This window comes from Sminthopsis crassicaudata, chromosome 4 (assembly GCF_048593235.1).
Source record: "Sminthopsis crassicaudata isolate SCR6 chromosome 4, ASM4859323v1, whole genome shotgun sequence".
In the NCBI taxonomy this organism is placed as follows: Eukaryota; Metazoa; Chordata; class Mammalia; order Dasyuromorphia; family Dasyuridae; genus Sminthopsis; species Sminthopsis crassicaudata.
Window position 1 is genome coordinate 462,967,898 of NC_133620.1, and position 23,923 is coordinate 462,991,820.

General features: G+C 43.7%; 1 protein-coding gene across 1 annotated transcript in view; it reads right to left on the reverse strand.

Annotated features, from left to right (window-relative positions):
* Window positions 1-23,923, reverse strand: part of GTF2IRD1 (GTF2I repeat domain containing 1) — a gene marked incomplete in the record, with an annotated part of 193,432 nt that overhangs the window by 61,548 nt on the left and 107,961 nt on the right. Inside the window, 7 exon segments of the mRNA XM_074264041.1 lie at window positions 5,823-5,879; window positions 6,171-6,229; window positions 7,298-7,481; window positions 8,608-8,673; window positions 11,862-11,909; window positions 23,167-23,256; window positions 23,865-23,923. Coding sequence (XP_074120142.1) covers window positions 5,823-5,879; window positions 6,171-6,229; window positions 7,298-7,481; window positions 8,608-8,673; window positions 11,862-11,909; window positions 23,167-23,256; window positions 23,865-23,923 — 563 coding nt within the window.

Below are 23,923 nucleotides of genomic sequence, written 5' to 3' on the forward strand. Positions count from 1 at the left end.
TGGATTTGGGCTGTTAAATTAAAAAGCACTTGGTGACTTTTAAGTAATATGATTTTCTAATTATAGGAAACTCCTTATCTGGCAATTAACAGATCTCTGGAGTGGGCCATTCGGAGCCCTTCAAAAAAACCATCTAAACAGAAAATGTCCTTTTCCTTAAGAAGCTCACAAATGTCGAAGCAGCCGCAAATCTGATGAAAGGAATGCTTCTGGCATTTGGCTGGCCCCCAGACTAAGAAATGAGCCCCTGAGGAAGAGAAGCACAAAGAAGGGGCATGTGAGCCCCCTCTCCCTCATCTCTCATGCTCAAGGGATCATTTTTTATTAGCTCGAGGGTAGAGATGAGGGAAAATGCAGCCCGAGCATTTTGGTCTCCACACCTGCTGCTTGACATGACTAATGGCAAGTGAATTCTGGGGAGAGTTAGCAAGAGCTGGGAGGAGAAAATCTAGAATGTCACAGTGCTCTTCTGTAGAGAGGCAGGGGGATGGACTCAATGGGGGCAGGTTCTGGTATTTCATTGAGGAATATTCTATGTTCCACACACTGTGCTAGGTACTATGTATGGGGGGAGTACAAAGAGCTCTGAGACTACACTGAGGGGAGATATAGTCCAGGTTAGCAAATGATACAAAATTCAGTATCTTACAAAAATCACAGATTAAAAGATATTACTTTATATCGCTTTGCATGTTTCATGTACAGATCTATATCTCTACACGACTTTTTTAAGAGAATCTAAGCTCCTCGAGGGAAGGGATTGCTTTGCCGTTGGACTCCCCAGTCCTAATACAGTAGGTGCTTCATGTCTAATTGGCTTATTGATATGGAGCACACACAGGATCAAGAGGTCCCATAGAGGAGTGATCAAGGCTAGCTTCATGGAGGAGGTGGTATTTGGGTTCAGTCCATGATCCTTTTCCTAATTACTAGAGCCTACATGGCTGTCTCTCCTCACTAGTTATAGTTTAATGTTTCATAGTCCTGTGTTGTTCTTGGTGTATAAGGTGAGAATAGTTAGTGGCAAATTCAAATAAAAATGGATTCTTGTGAGCTGCATATTAGCTTAGAAAAACAAAAATTAACCCTACTTGGGTTATATTTGTATTTATTCATATTAAACATTCTTTAAAAAATTCCATTTTAAACCAGTTTGAGTTTTGTACTGGGGTGGGAGGGAAACCTGGAGTATGACACCTCCAGGTAATGGATAGTGTTGGAGTCACAGGGAAGAACCAGGTCTGAATCTTGCCTTGGACATCAGTATGTTACTTCACTTCTATGGGACCAAGCTTCCTCCTCTGTGAAATGAGGGAGTTGGATTCTGTGACTTCTAAAGTTCCTTCCAGTGCAAATCTATAACCCTAGTGTTATCTATTAGAATGACATTGAGCTCTCTGAAGGCAGCAGTTTAATCTTTTCCTTCTCTTGTATGTCATAGCTGGTAATACGGTGACTGTGCTTGGGATTAGGAAGATTTGAATTAAAAGCTAACCTTACAAGCTGTGTGAGTCTGAGTATGTCACATCATTTGTTTGCCTCAATTTCCTCATCTGTAAAATGGGGGTAATAGCCCCTCTCTCCTAGGGTTGTTGTGAGGATCAAATAACACAATATTTGTAAAGCACGGTGCCTGGAACATATTAGGCACTATATATGTGTATGTGTGGTATGTATATCTGTTTTATATGTATGTATGTATATCTCCATAATATATATATGTATATATATATATGCATGTATATATATATATATAAAATGTGTATATCTAAATATCTGTTTTATATATATAGGTGTATCTATGTTTTTATATACATATATGTGTATATGTGTGTCTATATACATACATACATATATATACGTATATATATGTTTATTGATTGCTTTTTGTTTGCTTCTCTCATTTCAGTTTCATCTATAAATGGTCATGAAATGACCTGGATTATGTTATTTTCATGCTGAGATTTTTGCAGACTTGTCTCTCTCAGCACTTCTTTTACTTTATGAATCAATGCAGTTCGTGACCTTCTATTCTGCCTCCTAAATATTTTGTAAATAAATTTCTATTTTAAAAAGGTTTATGCCTGGCTGCTTCATCTCTGTTTTGCCAAAACTAAGTGTTTTCTGATTGAGGTGGTTTCTGAATTCCTTTGGATTCTTCCTTGTGAAAAGCGACTTACACTGGTTAAATTTTTGTAGGAAAGGATAGTAATTGGTGTCAATGTTTTGTTCTTTATCCATTTCCCAGCATCAAATGTTCAAATAGGTCAGGATAGAGCAGTTGTAATTTGCATGCAATGGCTTCTTTCTGTATTTATTCTTTCTTCTAAATTTGAGACTAATTTTGACGTTTTCTGTAATGAGGCAATGATCTGATTGCATAAAGAGAGGTAATTTACAAATTACTTTCTCCTTTATTCATTCCACAAACATTTATGGAAAGCAGCTATTTTCTTCCTTTTAAGAGGCCGTGTAGTGAAGGAAATGAGCACTGTCTGTTTAGTTAAAGAACCTGGTTTCAAATTCTGCCTCTGATGCCTGCTACCTGGACATTTTGGGCAAGTTCCTCCATTCAGCTTTCTTGTCTAAAAAATGTGTAACACTGACCAATCCTAGATCTAGTCATAGTTCTATGACACTGTCCATTTCCTGTTTTCTGTGACATTGTTTGCTGCTTATCATGTCCAATGAATGTCTTTCAGCTTTCTCCTGAAAGAAAGTATTCACAACTCTCATCAACACAATGACCAATCACCATTCCAGAGGACTGATGGTGAAGCATGAGACCCATCTCCTGACAGAAGGCAATGGACTTGGGATGCAGAATGTCACATTTTTCTTTGGACACAGCCATTGAGGGAATTTGTTTTGCTTGGTTATGTGCATTTGTTAGTAGAGTTTTTTCCTTTAATTTTTTTTTTCAAATGGGGATATGTGGGAGGGAGAGAAAACAAATTTTTATTCATTAGAAAAATGGAATTTTATAAAAGGACAGTGTTCATGAAACATAGGAGGAAGGCTTCCGACAAGTCTATAGGCTTTTGTTCTCTTTCCTATATGAAGCCCAAATCATATTTCCCAACATATTTTTTTGCTATCCTGTTTATCCCCATCTTTTGTACTGAAGTTACTAGGTATCTGCCTTGAGTTATTTTGAAGGACTTCATGGATTTCTGCACAGAATTTCTCTACCTTGACATTCTCTATATCACATGTTGGCTCATGAGCAGAAATTATTTTCACAGTGTTCTTTTTTAAATGCTCGTGATAAGCAATGCATGATGGGATGACTGAGGGACCTCCTGCAGTGATGTTTCCTATTGCCTTTGCCTCCAAGATGAATCCAGCTCTGCCAACTTTTTTCTCTTGTTTTTGAGTCCCTCCAAGAACGTGTGAGCCAACTTTCCACTTAGCTGTAACTTCCTTATGACTTCTGATTTGGCTTATAGCGAGAAAGCTAATATTTATACGGTTCAGTACTTCCAAGAGTATGTCAACTCCCTGGTCATTAGGCAAAGATCACCCAATCAAAATACTAATGGCTAAATTAATGTTTTATGGATGGCCTAAAAATAACATGATTCTTAGCATCCTCTGACCCTTTATTGCCATTGTCACTGGAGAAGTGGACCGGGAGCTATTTGAGTCCTCTGTTTCCTGGGTTGCCATGGTCAAAGATTCTTTTTTCCACAGTTAACCCCTTGAATTAGTGAAGTTCTCCTCAGGACAGTAGAAAGCTGATCTCCAGGATCATACTCTGAACCAAAGCTTCTTAAACTGGGGGTTGTATAAATGAATGTGGGGGTCACAAAATTTCGATTTATTATCAGTAAATGTTTGAGTTGTCTACCTAATTTTTATACACCTATAAATCTGGGGTGGCATAAAATGAATTGTACACCTACTTTATACACCTATATACCTGGGATGGTGTGAAAATTTCTTAGGTGAAAAGGGGTCGTGAGCCTTGCCAACATGGCTACTATAATCTAGCCGAGTTTGGTGTGACCTTGGTGTAGAATTCAAGAACTTGGGGTTACTTTTACATCAGCATGAGGACAAACCCGGTGATCTCATAATTTCTAAGACAGGAGCCAACCAAAGATTATACCAAACCTAATAGGCAGCTATTCAGCCTTTGTCTGAAGACCTCCAAGGGAGGAAGAAACCGAAATCTCCCTGGTTAATCTCTTCTATTCTGGGAGAATTCTTTTTTTTTTTTTTTTTTTTTTCCTGAGGCTGGGGTTAAGTGACTTGCCCAGGGTCACACAGCCAGGAAGTTAAGTATCTGAGACCAAATTTGAACTCGGGTCCTCCTGAATTCAAGGCTGGTGGTCTATCCACTGCGCCCCCTAGCTGCCCCTATTCTAGGAGAATTCTAATGCCATTCCTGACTCCAAACCAAAATCTGCCTCCTCTCAACCTCTCCCTGGTGACCCCCGCTCTGCCTCTGGAGCCAAGCACAATAAGTCTTGTAAATTTTTTAAAACAAGTTAGTAAATCCTATCTAAAATCATCTTAATTTCCCCTCCTTCATCAAGAGAGAAATCCCTAATCACGAGGAAAACAAAAGAAATAGAAAGACATAAAAACAAAAACAAACCCCGCTTTGGGAAAATTAACCATCAACCTGGGGCAGCTAGGTAGCGCCATAGTTGATAGGACACTAAGCTGGGAGTCAGGAATTCTCATCTTCCTGAATTCAAATCCAACCTCAGACCGCATGTTAGCTGTGTGAGCCCAAGCACTTAACCCTGTCTGCCTCAGTTTCCTCATCTGTAAAATAAGCTGGATAAAGGAATGGCAAACTACCCCAGTATCTCTGCCAAGAAAACGGGGCCAGGAAGATAGGCCAAGACCAAAAAAATGACTGAACAACAAACTATTAACCGAGAATGCCAATACAAGTGGCACTCCACCCTCATAATCCTTGTCCTCTGCAGAGAAGGGAGGGAGGAGCCTCCTTGTACCCCCTTTCTTTAGGGTCAGGATGGATCTTGAGAATCAAGCAGTATTTGTTACTTTCTCACATTATAACTTTTAAAATACTTGCAGAGGACCATCTAAGGAAGGTTTTATTTGTGAGATCACTGATTTAGAGCAGGAAATGACCTCAGAAGCCATCTAGTCCAAATCCTTCATATCATAAGAGAAAGACTAAAGCTCAGGGAAAAAACATGACCTGGCCAGGGTCATCAGATCATTGACCTGAGCTGGAGGGGACCGTGGAGACCGCCTAAGCCAACCACCCCATTTTACAGATGGAGAAACTGAGGATCAAAGCTCCGGGTTACATAATAGCATAGATGGGGTTTGCACCCAAGTCCATTGATGATGGTAAGTGAGTCTTTTTTCCCCACAGCAGAATTCTTCCCCTCGGCTTGTGCCATCCCCCCCCCCCCCCTCCCCCCCGCCCAGCAGTCTGAGGAAACCTGTGAACCTCGTCTCAGGACATATTTAAGTAACTGAAGAGAATGTTTTAGTTGGGAGTTGAAAACAAATGTCATTTTTTTTTCTGTCCAAGTTCACAGAGGTTTGGCACCTTAATTTGGGCTCTTTACACAGACACGCGCACTCACGCAGGTACATGTGTGTGTGCTTACACGCCTGAGACATGAGCTACGCCAGGAGGACTGAGCCAGCGGGCCCCACTCTCTGCCTCTCTCACCCGGCAGTCACTTAAGCCCGGCTCCCAGGCCGATGACTTGGCTGACACGTGCGCCTCCCCGAGTCCCAAAGCCCCATGCCAGTGCCCCCGCACCCTCGGAGCCGATGGAGGCTCGTAAAGGCCCCCGTGACCCTTTCCCGAGCTAGGCCCTTACCTTGAAACCCCTGTCTTTTTACTGTCTCGTCCACCAGGGAGTCCCCAGAATCTCTCTCTACGGGTATAAGCAGAAGAGTCACGTGAAAAAGAATGAGGGTAATAATGAAGACAAAACATGTTCATGAAAGGAGAGAAGGATGACACGGGGAGAAGAGAAAGAAAGGAGGAAAGAGAAGAGCGGAGGGGAGGAACAGTGGGGGCTGCTGGGAGAGAGGAAGGGGGACCGCTATGGAGAGAGAACACAAGCAGGAGCGGCTCCTAAGGGGGTCCAGTCTGGAAGCAGGAAGAGGAAACCTTCTGCTGTAACACGTGACATCTATGCAGTTTGCCAGGTGCAGAAGCCTACCTAGCACCCCGGGGCTGTCGGTGGCTGCGTCTTTGATTCCTTCAGCAAGGAGCTCGGGTCTGTAAAATAGCACAAACCAGGAGGTCAGAGGGGACGGCCTCTGCCACTTTGGTCTGAGGCCCCCCTCCCCAATTCTCAGAACAAAGGCAGTGTAGCTTGGGGAGAGAGAACGGGAGCCAAGATTCTGGCCTTGTGTCCTCTGGCCCTGGCTCAGCCAATGACTCGCTTTGTGATCTGGACAACACATTTCCCCTTGCTAGGTCTGTCTCCTTTGTAAAATGGAGGGGTCTCTAAGGACCCTTCAGCTCTAGTATTCTATGGATCCATGTGGAGGGACCTGAGGAAGACCCAAGACAAAGAGGGGAAGAAAAAAGGCCCAAAGCCGTAGTCCTGCCCTCAGGGAGCTCTGAGATTATGTTCTCAGATGGGCAAATGGAGAGTCAACAACATGGCGGCATTGGGGGTAATTCTGTCTTGCTCTATGCTGTCCCTGCTTCCCTTTTGAGTCTTTTTCTCTCTCTGGGTAAATGACTTAATACGATTTTTTTTTTTTTTTTTTTAAATCAAGTCAGACTATTCTTTTTTTTTGGCCAGGCAGAGTTAAGTGACTTGCCCAGGGTCACACAGCACGTATCAAGTATCCGAGGCCACATTAGAAGTCAGATTCTCTTGACCCCAGGGCCAGTGCTCAGGTACCACCTACCTGCCCTTCCAGCCATTACGCTTAAAGATGTCGTATGATAAAACCAAACCAAGATTACTCCAAGTTCAGTTCAAGCCAATAGTAATTAAATATCTTTGAATTCTGAGCCTATGATCTGTAATGTTTATATAGGATACAGTCCCTATTTTCACTGAGCTTAAAAACCTAAGAAGAGTGTGAGTCCCTTTACTCCTGCTCCCTGTGGACCCCAAACCCGCTCTCCCCACTCCTGATCCTGGCCCCACAAGAATAAGCCGCCCTCATGGGAACCAAGGACAGGTCGGGGCAGACCCAATGCCCGCTGCTCTCTCTGCCAGAAGGTCAAGCAGGGTGGGCACCATCTTCTCCAGCCAAAGCCCAGAACAGACCTTGGTCCGCCTCCCTCGGCCCCGAGTCCAAAGGGCCCGGCTCCATCCTTCCTTACCTCTTAATGACAAAGTGGATGCTGCTGCTGGCCTCCAGGATTTTCCGGAGCTTGGCAATCCCGAAGCAGTTAGGCCTCCGAAGGGAGATGCCCTCTGGCAGCCCCACCACAAAGAGTTCCTCCGGGTACATCAGGAATTTGGAGTAGGGGACTTTGACTGGCTCCGAAATGCCAATGGCTTTGGCTGAAACAAGGAGGATTCTCGTTAGCACAGCGCGGCCCCCGGGGGAGGCCGGTCCGGGAGGCAGGGGAGGGCAGCGGACAGCAAACTGCTGCCACGGGGGGCACTTTTCTCCTGAGACAGCCGCCAGGTGACAGAAAACCAGGGAGGGCCCAGGCCTCTGATCTGGCCGAATTCTGCGGCTGAAGGCCGGCAGGAAAGTTTTTTCTCCCCTTTCTTTACTCCCTGACAATGGACCCTCCTGAATTCCTTAAAATCCTTCTCTGGGAAGCCTCCCCAAGCCCTCTGCTAATTGCCTCCTGTTCGCTGCTTGCTTTGTACATATTTATTTGTGTTATCTCCTTCATCAGATTGGAAGCCCCTTGAAGGCAGGACTGTCTATTGCCTCTTTTTGTCCCCCCAGCTCTTAGCACAGTGGCTGGTATACAGTAGGAGTTTAATAAAGGTTTCTTGATTGATTTTGAGAGAAAAGAAGACCTTCAGAGGAGACTTGTGTGGGGGTTACGGTCTCCCCGGCTCTCTTCTCCCGTTGTATTTATGTACATATGTATTTATGTTGTATTTATTTATGTTTCAAGTCCAATGGGCGGAAAGTCAGGCTGTGCTTTAAGCTGCCTGAGGGCTTGGACAGAGAGACCCGGAATAATGCCTCCCATTCCCAAGCTGCCTTTCATCTCCCCCTGGCTGTTCCCAGTAATTCACATTATGTGTTGACAATATTTTCCTCTTATTACATGTACGCTTCTTGAGGGCAGGAACGCGTCTTGCCTTTCTTTGTATCCGTTATGTAAGCACTTAATAAATGCCTCTAGATTCAGAACCTCGGACCTTGATGCTTCTGTGTCATGAGGGCAGTGACGGCTGACTTTCCCCATGGAATGGTGACCTCTTTGAGGGCAAGAACCATTTTTTGCCTCTTTTTTGTCTCCTCAGTGTTTGGCAAAGTGCCTGGCATATAGTAGGTGCTTAATAAATGCTTATTAATTGTTCTCTTGAGGGAGCCCATGGCAATCATGGCACCCTGAGAGTCAGCAGGAATCCTAACGTGAGCTACTGTGAAAGAGGGAACAGCTGGTGATCAGAGCCCCCCCCCCCCCAACACCCTCCTAGTCCCCAAGCCACTGTTTACCATATCGTGTGTTGAAGAGCGTCTCCACTTGCTTCCGGAGATGTCGGATGACGTCACCAATACCATCTGAAAGACAGCCCATTGTCCAGGCAAGATAAGTAAGCTGTTTAATTTCCTCTTACCCCCAGGGAGAAAGGCACACTGCACACATTATTTTATGGGTTTGGGGGGGTTACTCTTTATTTTCTTTTCCCCTGTCCCTTTGTTTTGGTTGACTGATGGATCCGAGGCAGCTGCTATTATCCCATTTTTACAACTGAGGAAACTGAGGCACAGAGAAGTTAAAGGATTTGCCCATTTTAGTGGTAGCTGTGGTGGGATCTGAACTTGGGTCCACCCCTCTTTACCATTGCCCCTCAAGTCCAGGAAGAATAGTGTCAGCTGGGGCAATGTGGCTAAAGGAAGGGGGCTCCAAGCCAGGAGGTGCAGGGGCACTGGGCACAGCTGGCCAGTAAGACCCTAGGGACCCCCAAGGCCCCCAAATGGGAAGTGACTTGGCCAGCCAGGTCTCACAGAGATGGGATTTGACACCGACTTTGGTTACTTATAAGAAGCTAAGAAGTTAAGACAGGCCTGATTAGGCCCAGCGTAAACTGGGAAGGATGAGGGGAAATGGCTTTTTAAAGTGCTGAGGGTTTTTTACCTTCGTCTCTTTGGTTATTTTTACACGTTTTATTTTCCAGTTGTTAAGAGCAGTAAAAAACTCTGAGGAAAGTTCAAAAAGGCTGTGTGGGTGTGTGTGGGCGCCTGGTACAGAAAAGGGGGGGACTGAAGCTGGGAGACTGCGCCCTATTTTCCCTGAAGAAGACAGCCATCGCTGGTGACGGCGAGAGGTAAGTCTCCCTCAGGAGTGCGAAAATCAGGTGGTTCAGTGGACAGAGCATTAGACCTGGGTTCAAATCTCATTTCGGCCGAACAGAATCCTTTAACCTGTACGAGCCTCAGTTTCCTTGGCTGTAAAAAAGGAATAATAATAGCACTCATCTCACAGGACTTTTGTGGGAACGAATGACATGATCTATGTAAAACGCCGTGTCAAACCTAAATATTCATGGAACAGAGAGATCTTAAAAGCGAGAAATCTTGGTATTTTTCATGAATGCACTGACTCCAACCACTGCCCCAATCCCCTACCTATCAATGATGCCGACTTGGGTAGCCCTGAGCCCCTTGACCCAAGACCTACCCCCTGCTCTGAGCTTTGGGTTCTTCAGCCTTGCCTGGGCAAGGGAGCTGAGAGAAGGGAGAAGAGGGAGGCACATGGAACCTATTCTGGGGAAGGACACAGCTGGGTTCGTTTGGGGAGTCATTTCTTCCTTGGATTATTTGTCCTGGGTTGGATGTGTTCCAATTGTCCCTCTGGACCATGGAGCTCTTCAAAGTCTAATCCCCCTCATTTTACAGGTTGGGAAACTGAGGCACAGAATCAGGATTATACAGCCAGTAAGCATCTGGGGCTTGCTAAGTATTTCTGATGCCAGTCCAATGCTCCACCCACCGAACCACCCAGCTTCCTTTAATAAAGCCTCAGATCCATTCATTTGCCACCACTTGGCTGGTGGTGCTTTGTTAGGGCCTTAAGGCCAAATAGTCACTGTCCTTTGGCTTGAGATTTCTGTCCCCATCCACCTCCACCTCTCCTCTGTCTCCTTTCTCCATGGAAAAACTTGGAAGTTTTCTTTTGGGTTCTTTTGAGTCTCAAGCTGAGACTCCGGTGGATCCTAGCCTTTACATCTCCCTCCAGAGAGGAGCTGGGTGAAATGGTGGATCTCTGCTTCTGCTCTCTTTGGTGTATGGACTTTTTCTCTCCCTTTTCATTTCTATAATTATCTTTCTGCCCAACATCTCCCCATGATTCTCCCCGACCCAGCTGCACCACCGGAGGGAATCTTTAGGGAAAATGAAAAAGGGAAAGAGCCAGGAATTGCTGAAGTTCACTTGTATCAGCTCATGGGAGCTGATTGTTAAATGCTCTGTATGAGAATTTACTCTCTAGAAATCCACAGACTATAAATAGGGGCTTGACTTATTGTTCTGTTGATTGTCTAGCTTTGAGAAAGTGACAAAGATGATGTTAATGGTTCAAATTAACCTTAAAAGTGAGCAATGCATATATTTTTCAGAGAGCTGGTTGCTAAATAAATCCCAGGATGCCCTGGGAGGTGATCCTCAGGAAGTCAGCTCAGGGAGTGTTAGGGTCTGCATGGTTCAGTGGATAGAGACCCAGATTTGGAGCCAGAGCTCCTGGGTTCAAGCCTGTGTGACCATGAGCAGGATACAAACTCTCTGGACTGGATTTTTCATCTGTAAAATGAGGAGATTGGACTGGTCGATTTCTAAGGTTCCTTTTGGGTCTAAAATAATCAATACTACAAAGATCAATGGTTTGACATATATTTTATGATATAATTTTTTTTTCCTGAGGCAATTGGGGTTAAGTGACTTGCCCAGGGTCACAAGCCAGGAAGTGTTAAGTGAGACCAGATTTGAACTCGGGTCTTCCTGACTTCAGGGCTGGTGCACTACCCACTGCACCACCCAGCTGCCCCTGTGATATGATTCTTTATAACTAGGTGGCACAGTAAGGAAAGTGATGAAGACCCAATGATGATAACTGTTTAGTAGCATAGTGGAGGATCTGGTCCTGCTGAGGTCCCTTTCATTCCTACTCTCTTCCTAATTTTCCTGGAGATCTTGCTCTTTTGTTCATGTGCACTCTAATTACTTTAACTCAAAACTCTGGAAAACTAACTCGACATGTCTATAGAATAAGTTCACACTCTCAAATCTCCACCAAATCTGTTTTTAGAAACACAAAGACAAGTGAAGTTCTTGGAGATCTGTGGTTCCTGTGCTGCCTTTTTGCAAGTCCAATCACTAAACTGAACCAGGCTGACCTCTGACCTGATTCAGCTCGAGCCTTTCAAGCCTATTTTCATTGCCGTTTTTCTTCAGCCTTGGCTAGAAAAATCCTGCCCGCTGATGGCCAGGGCCTTCCATCACCCTGTATTCCCTACCCTATCCACAGGTAGAGGATATCACTGCTTCTACCCTAGGTTAAGCCATGTACACGTGAATATAGTATAGAACCAAGATCAAGGAAAATATGGTAGAATGGGAAACAGGAAGACAGACATGGTGGAAGGAGAGGGGACAGAGTATAGACAGCAGAGACAGATGGGAGCCAGGGGCAAATGAGATTCCTGATTGTTCTATCCCTTGCCCCCCCCCATCCCCTTTCCTCAGCTTTTTACCTTCCACCTGCTTCTCTTCATGCCGAGGGTCCTCATTGTGCCCTTTATCTGAAAGGGGAGCAGAGAGAACCTTGTAAGCATCATTCCTCCCTTCCCCCTTCCCCACCCCTGCCAAATTCCATCCAATACAAAATATCAAAAAGGGATCCACAAGAGGAATGAAGAGATAAAGGAGTTGGGGGTCAAGTCATCTTAGCCACTAGATCCAAAGATCCCAAGCTGAGGAATTGCTCTATGCCTTGGATTCCCATCTGTAAAATGGGCATGCTGCTGGTTTTTAGCATAACTACCTAATTACTTTTAGTAGATGGATATAATGGAATGAGCAGAATGCCCAGAGTTTGAGACATTTTCTTTGTTTTGCTACTCTCGCTATTTTAATATTCTTGCTTTATATTCTCTATTTCCAAAAATATTTCTCCCCACCTTGCTAGATACAAAAAACAAAAAAGTGTGTGTGTGTGTGTGTGTGTGTGTGTGCAAATCAGCTCAATAAAACACACCAGTACAATGACATAATCCAACAGAGAATGCAATGCTCTGCAGGTGGAGGGAAGAACAAGTGCTTAGTTTGGGCTTCATGGGACTTGAGTTATGTACCTTCCCTATTTTACATAATCATTCAGTTTCCTCATCTGGAAAATGAGATGGTTGGACTAGATGGCCTCAAAGATCTGTTTTACCTCCAGGTGGTCCTATGATCCTATGTTATGTGACCTCTCTGAGTCTCAATTTCCCCATCTGTAAGAGGAGCTGGTTGGAGTAGATGGCCTCTGAGATCCCTTTCAGATCCTGTGACAAATTAGCTTAGACAAGGCTGAGGAAGGGAGGAATATGCCTGAAATCTAATATTCATTGTTTCCTCCTTCCTCTTTCCTTTCTTTAGTCCTATTTTTTCTTCCTTCCTTCTAGTCTTCCTTCCTTCCTCTCTCCTTCCTTTATTCCTTTTTTTCTTCCTTTTTTCCTTCCTCTCTCCTTTTATAATTCCCATTTTTCCTTCCTTCCTTCCCCTCTCCTTTCTTTATTTCTCTTTTTTCTTCCTTCTTTCTTTCCTCTTTCCTTCCTTTATTACTTTTTTCTTCCTTCTTTCCTTCCTTTCTCCTTTCATGATTCCTATTTTTTCCTTTCTTCCTTCTTTCCTCTTTTTTCCTTCCTTCCTCTCTCTTTATTTATCTGTCTTTCTCTCTCTTTTTTTCTCTCTCTTTCTTCCTTCCTTCCTTCCTTCCTTCCTTTTTCTTTCTTCCTTCCTTCCTTTCTTTCTCTCTCTCTTTCTTTCTTTCTTTCTTTCTTTCTTTCTTTCTTTCTTTCTTTCTTTCTTTCTTTCTTTCTTTCTTTCTTTCTTTCTTTCTTTCTTTCTTTCTTTCTTTCTTTCTTTCTTCCTTCCTTCCTTCCTCTCTCTCTCTCTCTTCCTTCCTTCCTTCCTTCCTTCCTTCCTTCCTTCCTTCCTTCCTTCCTTCCTTCCACCTTCCTTCCTTCCTTCCTTCCTTCCTTCCTTCCTTCCACAAGTATACTATGTGTCAGATAACCATGAAGGTGCTCAGGATACAAATAAAATTAGAGCTGACATTGTCCTGGAGGCAAGGCCAGAATGGGGAAGGTAACACGTACACAGAGAAGCAAATACAAAATCTATATAATGTAAAAACCAAGTCATTTTTCGGAGGGCTCCAGCAATTGAAGAACTGTCGAAAGCCTCATAGAAGAGCTGGTTGGCATTTGGGGCGAGCCTTAAAGGAAGCTAAATGTTCCAAGAGGCAGAGGCGAGGAGGGAGTGCATTCCAGACATGGCACACAGATAGGGGATGGAATGATGCATCCAAGAAACCAGCCAGCCTGCCGGCTTGGCTGCAACATGGAGTATGCGACCGGGATTAATGTGGGAGAGCCCGGAAAAGCAGGCTGGAGTCAGAGGGTGAGAGGCTTTAAATTCCAAGCAGAGCAGTTTGTATTCAATCCCAGAGGGAAAGAGAGATGCTGGAGTTTATTGAGGAGGAAAGTAGGAAGGAGAGAAGGAAACATGCATTTATCAAATACCTACTATGTCCTAGACAGCATGCAAAGCATTTATAAATATTATCTCATTTGATTTTACAACTATCTTGTAGGGTAGGTGCTCCTATAGTCTTCATTTTACAACTGAGGAAACTGAGGCAGGCAGAAGTTAAGTGACTTGCCCAGGATCATAAAGCTTTTAACTCTTGAATTCAGGTCTTCCTGACTTCAATCCCAGGTGTGCCAGAGCTGCCTTGAGAAGGGGAATGACATGACCATACACACTTGGGTTTTCAGCAGGTGAGTAGAGGGTGGATTGAGAGGGAGAAACTAGAATCAGATGATCCAACCAGAAAGAGAGAATTCTGGGTCATGTAACCAAGAACGAACAGCCATTTTCACCCAATTTCTACTCTCAACTTCCCTACCCCCTCAATGAAAAATGATGTGTCAGATATGGAAAGATGAATTATAGCTGAATCCGTAAAACAAGGAAATGAGAAACCCAAGAAGGTAAAAAGCCTTATGGATTAATACTAGACAACATTAATTTTTAATAGTAACTTAGCACCTTTTCATCACCAATCAATCACGACACCAGAACAGGGGTGGATTTGTCCCTTGAACCCACACTTGGATTTCCCTCGTGTTCCAAAGACTTTGCCAGTCCACCCTATCTCCTCTCTCCACTTGTACCCCCATTTCCATCGCAATGAATGGGAGACACTAATTCTGTGCCTTGTGAGAAGGAAAGGGGATTCTTTTATTTAAGAATTAGGCTTTCTTCTGGCTGGAAACTATAGAGAGTTTGTCCAGAACACTCTTCTCTCCTTCCCCCAATTCTGCAAAAAGTAGAAGCTGATTCAGCCCGACCAAATAAGGAAAGGATTTTTAAAAAATAACCCTAAAACTGGGACAGGGTCAGTGCGAATGACTGCAGAAAACCTGAAGGAAAAAGGAATAAAATATATCTGGGGTTCGGTTTGTAGCCTCGGAAAACACTTGGGGCAGCAAATAAGGCCAATGAAAAGCAAATCCCCCAACATGGGAGGAGGATGAGATGATTATACAGCCCGATTCCTCAGATGTATCCGCCAACAAAGGGGGAGGAGTTAGAAAACAAATGACGAGGGGATATGAGTAGAATCGGAAGAAAATTCAATTAAAAGTCTAGAATACAAGTCGATAAATCAACAGAGAGGATACCAAAATTAGAAGGAAGGGTAAGTACTAAATCCTCAGAGAGATTACAAAGCTCTCTTAACAAATATTACAAGACAAATGAATTGAATCAATTCCTGATGAAATATAGAGCCCAGTGAAGTCTCAAAAGAGCACGGAACAAGCAGAAGATATTCCAGGATGGTTCAAATGAGAAACGAAAACCATGAGAACAGAAGTTAGAAAGGAACAACTGTCAGAATCTAATAAGTTTTTGCTGTGTACATAATTAGCATATTAGAAAGATGAGTTTAAAGTGGTGGAGTTTCTCCAAAGAATCAAAAGGGAGAATAATAGGCTGAATACAAAAATACCAAATTGTAGGAAAAGCAGTCAGAAGAGAAGAATAAGGCGATGATGTCTAAAGAACACGATTTCTTTTCAAGCAAAAGCAATTGACCTAGAAAACAGGATGCACAAAGACAATTTAAGGATCACAGATCTCCCAGAAGAACACGACAAATCAAAAATCTCTGAAGGCTATATTGCAGGAAAGAACAAGAAAATTGCCCCCAACCTTCTGACTATAGAAAACAAAGACCCAATCATAAGAATACACAGATCGTCGTCAGCAAAAACCAAATTACTCCTCTTCCGATCCCCATGCATCAAACTCTTAAGACACATTGAGGCTAAATTTACCAATTCCAACGATGAACAATAAATTCTTCAACAAGACAGAAAAGACCTTTAAATGTAAATGAAAGGAAATTTATATCACATATGACTATTCTGAAAGCACTAAAAAGGCGAAAGAGAATGGAACAGTAACGTTTTTAAAACTCAAAGGAATTTCAGTTGCAGTCCCAAATGACATACAAAGCTGAATAACGAGTGACGAATGGTGCAGTAGATAGAGTGCCAGAACTGGAGGAAGCCTCAGATACTTATTAGTTGTGTGACTCTGGGCAAGTCACTTCACCCTGTCTGCCTCAGTTTCCTCATCTGTCAAATGAGCTGGAGAAGGAAATGGCAACAAACTACTCCAGTATCTTTGCCAAGAAAACTCCTGATGGGGTCATGAAGAGTCAAATATGATGGAATAATAACAAATTTGGTTTTTAAAGCTCTTTAAAGGCCCCTTGCTACCTTTCCACCTGGCTCTCGGGCTTAATAGCCTCTGTGAATTCGTCAATCCAGTCACAGTCCCCGTTAGTATTTCCTTTCCCAGGGCAGTTCTTGCCTTTGCACTGACTGTACCCTCTCCTTGCCTCCATTTCTCTCTGCCCCTACATTTCTTCCCTTTGTTTCCTGGTTTCTTTCAAGACTTGGCCCCGATCTCCCCCTCTGTACCCTGCTATATGTAGAAATCTTGCATGTACCTAAGAACTTGCCTGCTATCTGCTCCTTCAGAATGTAAGTTTCTGGAGGGCCGGGACTGTTTGTACCTTTCTTGGCACCCCCAAAGTTTAGCCCAGGACCGGGTACACAGAAAGAGCTTCCTAAATGCTTATTGACAGGCTGATTGGGTGGAGAGAAAAGGCTAGATGCTAAAGACACTGTGGAGGCAGAATTAATTAGGTGAGCTAATTGACTAAATATAGAAAGGTGTTTAAGAGGGAAGAGTTAAAGATTGCCCCAAAGTGGGAGTCCAGGAGATGGGGGGGAGGGTGACGGCCTTAACAAAAATAGGGAAAGGAAGAGGGTGAGCCTCGGGAAAGGGGATGGGGAAACACAGAAGTCCTACGACCTCAGACCCTTCTTTGGGGTTGAAAATAGAACCCAACAGCAGCATCAACTGATTTTTCTTGTGCAGCAAGATAATTATGGAACTATGTATAGAAGAATTATGCATGTTTAATATATATCGAATTATTTGCTGTCTAGGGTGGGATGGTGGGAAGGGAGGGAGAAAAATCTGGAACACAAGGTTTTGCAAGGGTCAATGTTGAAAACTATGAAAATAAAAAGCTTTAAAATGAAAAAAAAAAGAGAGTAGGATCAAGATCACAGGATTATAGAGCTGGGGCTTAAAGGGACCTCAGAGGCCATCTTGTCTTGTTCCCCCTCACTTTACGGATTAGGACACTGAGGCCCCAGGCTTGCCTGTGGCCATGGAGCCGGAAATGTCACATTGGAAATCAGGTCTTCTAAATACTAAAACCCCTATACTCTATCCATATATCCCATTGCATTCTCAAATAATAAGAATGGAAAAATAATAATAATTGACATTTATAAAGCCCTTGAAGGCTCTATAGGCTATTTGAGCTTAACAATAATCCTATGGGCTGGGCAAACAATCTAATCTTAGGTGGCCCACTAGTGGCCTTCGTATAGGCCCCCAATAAGGACCTAACTTATTAGGCCCAGTTAGAGTGCTAGGCCTAATGTCAGGAAGATCTGAGTTCAAATTCTGCCTAATACCCTTACCTTATGACTCTGGGCAAGTCACTTAACCTCTGTCTGAGTTTCCTCAACTATAAAATGAGGATAACAACAGCACCTGCCTCTCAAGAGTCTCTGTGAGGATCAAATGAAATAATATTTGGAAAGTGTTTAGCAAAGCATTTGGCCCATAGTATGTTCTATATTTCTTCAGTTGTCTGACCCTTCATGACCTTCTTGACAAGGATACTGAAGATACTTCTCCAGCTCATTTTACAGATGAGGAAACTAAGGCAAACAGGATTAAGTGACTTGTCCAGGGTCACACAGCTAATAATTGTCTAAGGCTGCATTTGAATTTCCTAACTCCAGGCCAGGTGCTCTATCCATTGCTTACCTGGCTGCCCAGGTACTATATAAGTGGTAGTTATTATTGCATTCATTGTGAGATTCTTGAGTGATTTGTTCAACATAACATAGCACAACTAAAGAATGTGAGGTTGGGGGGAAACTGGAGGGAGATCTGGGGCAGAGTCATTTCAGGTGGCCACTGAGGTCCTTTGTAAATCTAGGTCTCTGACCCCGTGATCTCTGATTTAGGAATAAACTGGCCCCATTGCAGGGTGAGAAGTGCTAGGTAGGTGTAAGATCACAGAACACTAATTATTTTAATGAAGTGCCTGTTGGGAATAAAGAGGAGGGCCCCCTCTGATGAGAGACTGTCCTAATTTTATTGTACTAATTTCTGTCATCAGGCATTTCCATGGGAACAGATGGATGCTGCAAACAAAGAATTAATGAGCTTTCAACAAGACGAGATTTAGACAGAGATTTCGGCTGACCAGGGTGAGAGCAGAGATTGAAGGTGGGATTCATGTTCCGGACAGACACCAGAGCCGGGAATTTACCAAGACCATCACTTGCTCTGAGCACAAATGAGCACCGAGGCCAGTTTCACTACAAGGGGTGCCATTAAAAGAACCCATAGATGGGCATTTCTAGGGGTGCCTGAACATGACCTAGTCTTTGGGCAGTGCCCAATGTTAGGGCCGCCAGAAATGTCCTGGTGTGCACTGAGACTTTTATAAATCGAATGGAAAGAAGCAAAGAAAACCATGGGATTTTTGTTGATTTTGCAATCTGAGCCCATCTTAAATCCTTTAAGAAGGTAAATCCTACCTTCTTAATAAAGCACGGGGATTTGTTGCCTGGGCACCTGCATTCAAATCCTGATGCTGCTTTGGATTTATGCGTGACCTTGGACAACCTTCCTATCTGATCTGGAATGGAATGGCCTCTGGGATCAGGCCTTTCTGCCTTGGCCCAAGATCACATGAGTAGTATGTGGTAGGGCTGGGATCTGAACGCAGGTCTCCTGACTCCAAATGGTAGCGCAGGGGTTCTCAAACTCCGGGTGGGCCAGATGCACCCTGAGGACGTTTATGCCCCCGCTGCCGGGTTATGGCCAATGGGCCGAGGGGCGGAGACAGAGGGTGAGCTTTTGTTTTACTCTAGTCCGGCCTCCCACAGTCTGAGGGACAGTGAACGGGCCCCTATTTAAAAAGTTTGAGGACCCCTGGTCTAGGGTTTCTATTGCTTGAAGAATTTTTGGGCTTTGGGTTCCTTATCTGTAATATGAAATAGCAACCAAATAACGTGCAAAGTCCTTTCTAGTTCTAAATCTAGGCTCCAGGCCTTCCCGGGAGAGATTATCCCCTTCTCTGAACGCTGACCACTCATTTGTCAGTCAGGTTAGTGTATCGGATGGAGACTGAGGTCTCTGACACTTCTTGGTTGTGTGAGCCTGGGCCAGTCACTTCGCTGCCGTCTGTCTCAGTTTCCCTGGCTGTAAAATCAATAATAACAGCACTTCCCTCGCAGGGGAAGGAACAAATGAGAGAATACTTTACTAGAACTTAGCAGAGTGCCTAGCACACAGTAGGCATTTGATAAATGCACTTTCCATCTAACCATTTGGCATTCAACATAAAATGGCAGAATTTGAGCTGAGTATCTCCCCAGGGAATCCCTTCTATGCATGTTGCTGTGAAGAAGTCATTCAGCCATTGTCTGAATCCTTTCAGCAATGAGGAACTCACTACTTCATGTGTTTCCATTGTTGCTGATTCTCCCCACCAGGAAATGCTTGGGTCCAAATGGGCCTCCCTGTCACTTTTGCTAATGTCTCCTGTTTGGAATCTGCGGCTACACCGAGTAAACCTTCTCCCTTCTCTACATGGCAGCCCTTCGAATGCTTGGAGCAAATTCTGGGGTCTCTTCTAGGCTTGTCTCCGGCTCCAGCTGCTTCGAGAGATCCTCATGTCATGGATCAGGTTTGTGGAGTTAGATGAGGTCTCTGGGGCCATCTAGGCCTGAATTTTACAGATGAGGAAACTGAGTCTTGGAGAAGACATGCAATGCAGCAAAGTTCATGTGGTAGCAGAGACACGATCTGAACACAGGCCCTCTGATGCTGATTTGAGAGCCCTGACCATCCTACCGCACTGTCTCCACGGTCTTCTCACAAACCTCATCAATATGCTCTGGATGCCCATTGATTTCACAATATTTCTCCCTAAAACATGCTCAGAATTGAATGCAGGACTTCTTCTCTTAACCAGGGCATTTGCCCTTCTATAACAAAGGTAAGATGGCTTCAACCTTTTGTATGTTAGCATTAAACTTGGAGCTCAAATGGAGCTTGCAGTCCACTAAGACCCCTGGGGCCTTTTTTGCTAGAAATGTTGCCAAGGAGAGGCTGAGAATTGTATTTCTTCATATTCCTCTCAGTCTTGGGCACATAGTAAATGCTTGTCAACAACTGTGGACTGAGAGGCTGAGTTCCTCGTATACCAGGACCATCTGATTATTAGTGAATCTCACACAGAACCCCTTACAAGGTACTCTATAGAAAAGATGTCCTTAATAAAGACCTTAAAAATAATAAATGTATAAAAATAACAAATATCTTATATTTATATATAATATATTTATGCATTCATTATATAATTTATCCATAACAAAGATGTTATAATTAATTTTATTATATATGTATTATATATAAGTATTAATAATTAATAAAATGGGTGTCTTAAAAATAATAAATGTATAAAAATAACAAATATCTTATATTTATATATAATATATTTATGCATTCAATATATAATTTATCCATAACAAAGATGTTATAATTAATTTATTATATATGTATTATATATAAGTATTAATAATTAATAAAATGGGTGTCTTAAAAATAATAAATGTATAAAAATAACAAATATCTTATATTTATATATAATATATTTATGCATTCAATATATAATTTATCCATAACAAAGATGTTATAATTAATTTATTATATATATTATATATAATTATTAATAATTAATAAAAATGGATGTCTTTAAAATAATAAATGTTTAAAAATAAAAATTTAAAAGAAACTTCTTGCTACATAGAAATCATAATAATGGTTGATATCTGGTGCTTTGAGGTTCTCAAAGAACTTTACAAGATATCATCTCACTGGAGCCTCAGGAGAACCCTATTTTACAGTTAAGTGCTAATGCCTTTATTTTACAAATGAGGAAACTGAGGCAGACAGCTGTTAAGTGATTTACCCAGCTAGGAAGGATCTAAGACTGAGTTTGAACTTAGTCTATTTGACTCCAGGCCTGGCATTCTATCCCCTGCCCCGCCCAGCTGGCTATGAAATGATGGTTTATGAAAAATCCAGAGCAGTACGGCAAGACATCAATGAACTGATGCAAAGTAAATTGAGTAGAAATTAAGAAAAGAAAAAAAATGAAGGAAAACAATATCCCAGTAACATCGATGTAAAGGGCAAGGAGAAAGGAAGGAAGCAGAGTACTGAGTAATGAAAATGATCAGTTTAATCAGGAGAAGAGTTCAAAAACTCTTCCCTTCATATGCAGCATTTCATATCCACAGGTGGGGGGCTATGGATATGGAATATTGCATATACTGTCAGACACATTCAATGGGTTAGCTCGGTTTGCAAGCTAGTTTTTTCCTTTTAAAATCTTTGCTACAAATTATGGCTTCCTGACTAGGAGAGGGAAAGGAATATAGTAAGAAACTACACATGGAATCGATGAAAATAAAATGATTTCTTAAAAAGAGTTGCCCAGAGAAAAACTTAGAAACAAGGTGAAAACCCATCTATCAGGGAATGACTGGACAAACTGAGGCACACGAATCTCGAGGAATATTGTTGGGCTGTAAGAAATGACGAAATGGAGAATCGAGAGTAGTTCCAGACTTGTTTGAACTCACACGGGATGGGGAAGATGGGGCAGGGGCCTAACTTACACAATGGGAGCAAATGATAAAAGCCCTCAAAAGCAGCCGGACGGGCTCTGGCGCATCCCAGCCTCCTCAGGCTGCAGAAGAGATGCAGAAACACATCTCCCTCCTCTTAGCATAGAGGCGGGGGCCCAGGGATGTGGGATGCTGGGTATGTCAGGCTCATTCTGCTGTGCTGCTTGGGTCTGTGAAAAGTGCCTTTTTTCTCTCTCGTAATGGGGGGTTGGTAAGGCAGGAAGATGGATGAGACTGACAGCTGCCTTTGAGCCTGGAAGACCTGGGTCTGAATTCTCTGTCTGTCTCTGTGTGTCTGTCCATCTGTCTGTTATAGGCCTTTCTGTCTCTCTTATCTCTCTGTGTATGTCTCTCTTGTCTGTCTATCTGTCTATTTCTGCGTGTCTGTCTGTCTCTGTCTATTTTTGTCTCTCTGTGTGTCTGTCTGTCTCTGCCATCTGTCTCTATTTGTCTGTCTCTCTGTGTATCTGCTTGTCTGTCATCTGTCTCTGTGTATCTGTCTCTCTATCAGTCTCTGCTCTTTCTGTCTCTCTGTGTGTCTGTCTCTGCCGTCTGTCTCTGTCTATTTGTCTATCTCTCTCTATATCTGCTTGTCTGTCATCTGTCTCTGTGTATCTCTCTATCAGTCTCTGCCCTGTCTGTCTCTCTATGTGTCTGTCTGTCTCTCGTCTGTCTGTCTCTCTGTGTGTCTATCTCTCTGTTTCCCTGCGTGTCTGTCTCTATATCAGTCTCTGCCCTGTCTGCCTCTCTGTGTGTCTGTCTGTCTCTGTCTATTTGTCTATCTCTCTGTGTATCTGCTTGTCTGTCATATGTCTCTGTGTATCTGTCTATCAATCTCTGCCCTCTGTGTATCATCTGTCTCTCTGTATGTCTCTCTGTCTCCCTGTGTATCTATCTCTCTATCAGTCTCTGCCCTGTCTGTCTCTCTGTGTGTCTGTCTGTCTCTCTGTATGTGTCTCTCTGTCTCCCTGTGTATCTATCTCTCTATCAGTCTCTGCCCTGTCTGTCTCTGTGTGTCTGTCTGTCTCTCTGTATGTGTCTCTCTGTTTCCCTGCGTGTCTGTCTCTCTATTAGTCTCTGCCCTATCTGTCTTTCCTTCTTAAAAATGTTCATTGTTTTAATGGATGGCCTTGGGTCTGGGGAAGGAAGGGGAGGGATAAAGGGGGAAATCTAGATAATATCTTAAAAAATCAATAAAATCACTTTTTAAAAAGTAGATTCCTTCTATCTACCTCCAAAGAGCTAGACAGTTTATGGCCCTAACCCGGGGTGGGGATCTCTGGGCACCCCCTTTTCCTTTTTTAAACATATTTCCATATTTTTCATGTTGTACAAGAAAAATAAGAGCAGAAGGGGGAAAAGCCATAAAAAAGAAAAAGCAGATAATAAAGCAACCCAAAAGGTGGGCACCCCTTTTCCTTACCTTCCATAGCTTCCAGGATGTAGCTGGACTCGTCCGGGGGAAGGTGCCCAGTCACAGGATCGTGCATTTCATCAGAGGTGGGTGAAGGGTCTGTAAATACCCCCCAAATGACAAGGTGGCCTCTGCTTTCCTGCTCCCCTTGCCCGGGGGCCTGGGAGAGAGCGGCCCCCTTGGGGTACTGTCACCTTGAAGGGCATTGGGTTGCCCCAACAAGACATTTGTCCCCCCTTCTCCATTCGGTGCCTCCCCCGCCCCTGCCCCAGACCCTCAGGACAAGCCCAAGGGCGACTGCCCCATTTGGAGACACAATCTAGGAGCGTCTCCCCTGGGCTGGGCTGACTTGGGGCCCATCAAGGAAGTGATTTGTGACTTCCCTGCTCCCTTTCTCGGCCCCTCTCTGTGTGGTGCCCAGGGCCTCCTGCTGTCCAGCTTGGAGGAAAGAGTCACAGGAACTTGTTTCCCCGACACCTGAGGGACAGATGCGGTGCGCCCCATCCCAGGGCCTTGGGGCTGCCCAGGCTGCTGACCAGAGGGAGGGAGCCTTCCTGGAGAGCTAGAGGCCCTACTCTGTGCCCCGGCCTGTCCCCCTGGTTTGGGCAGACACACGTGGGCTGAACTCCCTACATTCCCTGGGGCTTCGTGGCTGGAGAGATCCCTGACTTCTGAGTCCCAGCTCCCAGTGGACCCCTGCTTCTTACCTGGGACAGTGACCTGAATGATGTCTAGATCTTCTGGCTCAATTTTGATATGCCTCAGT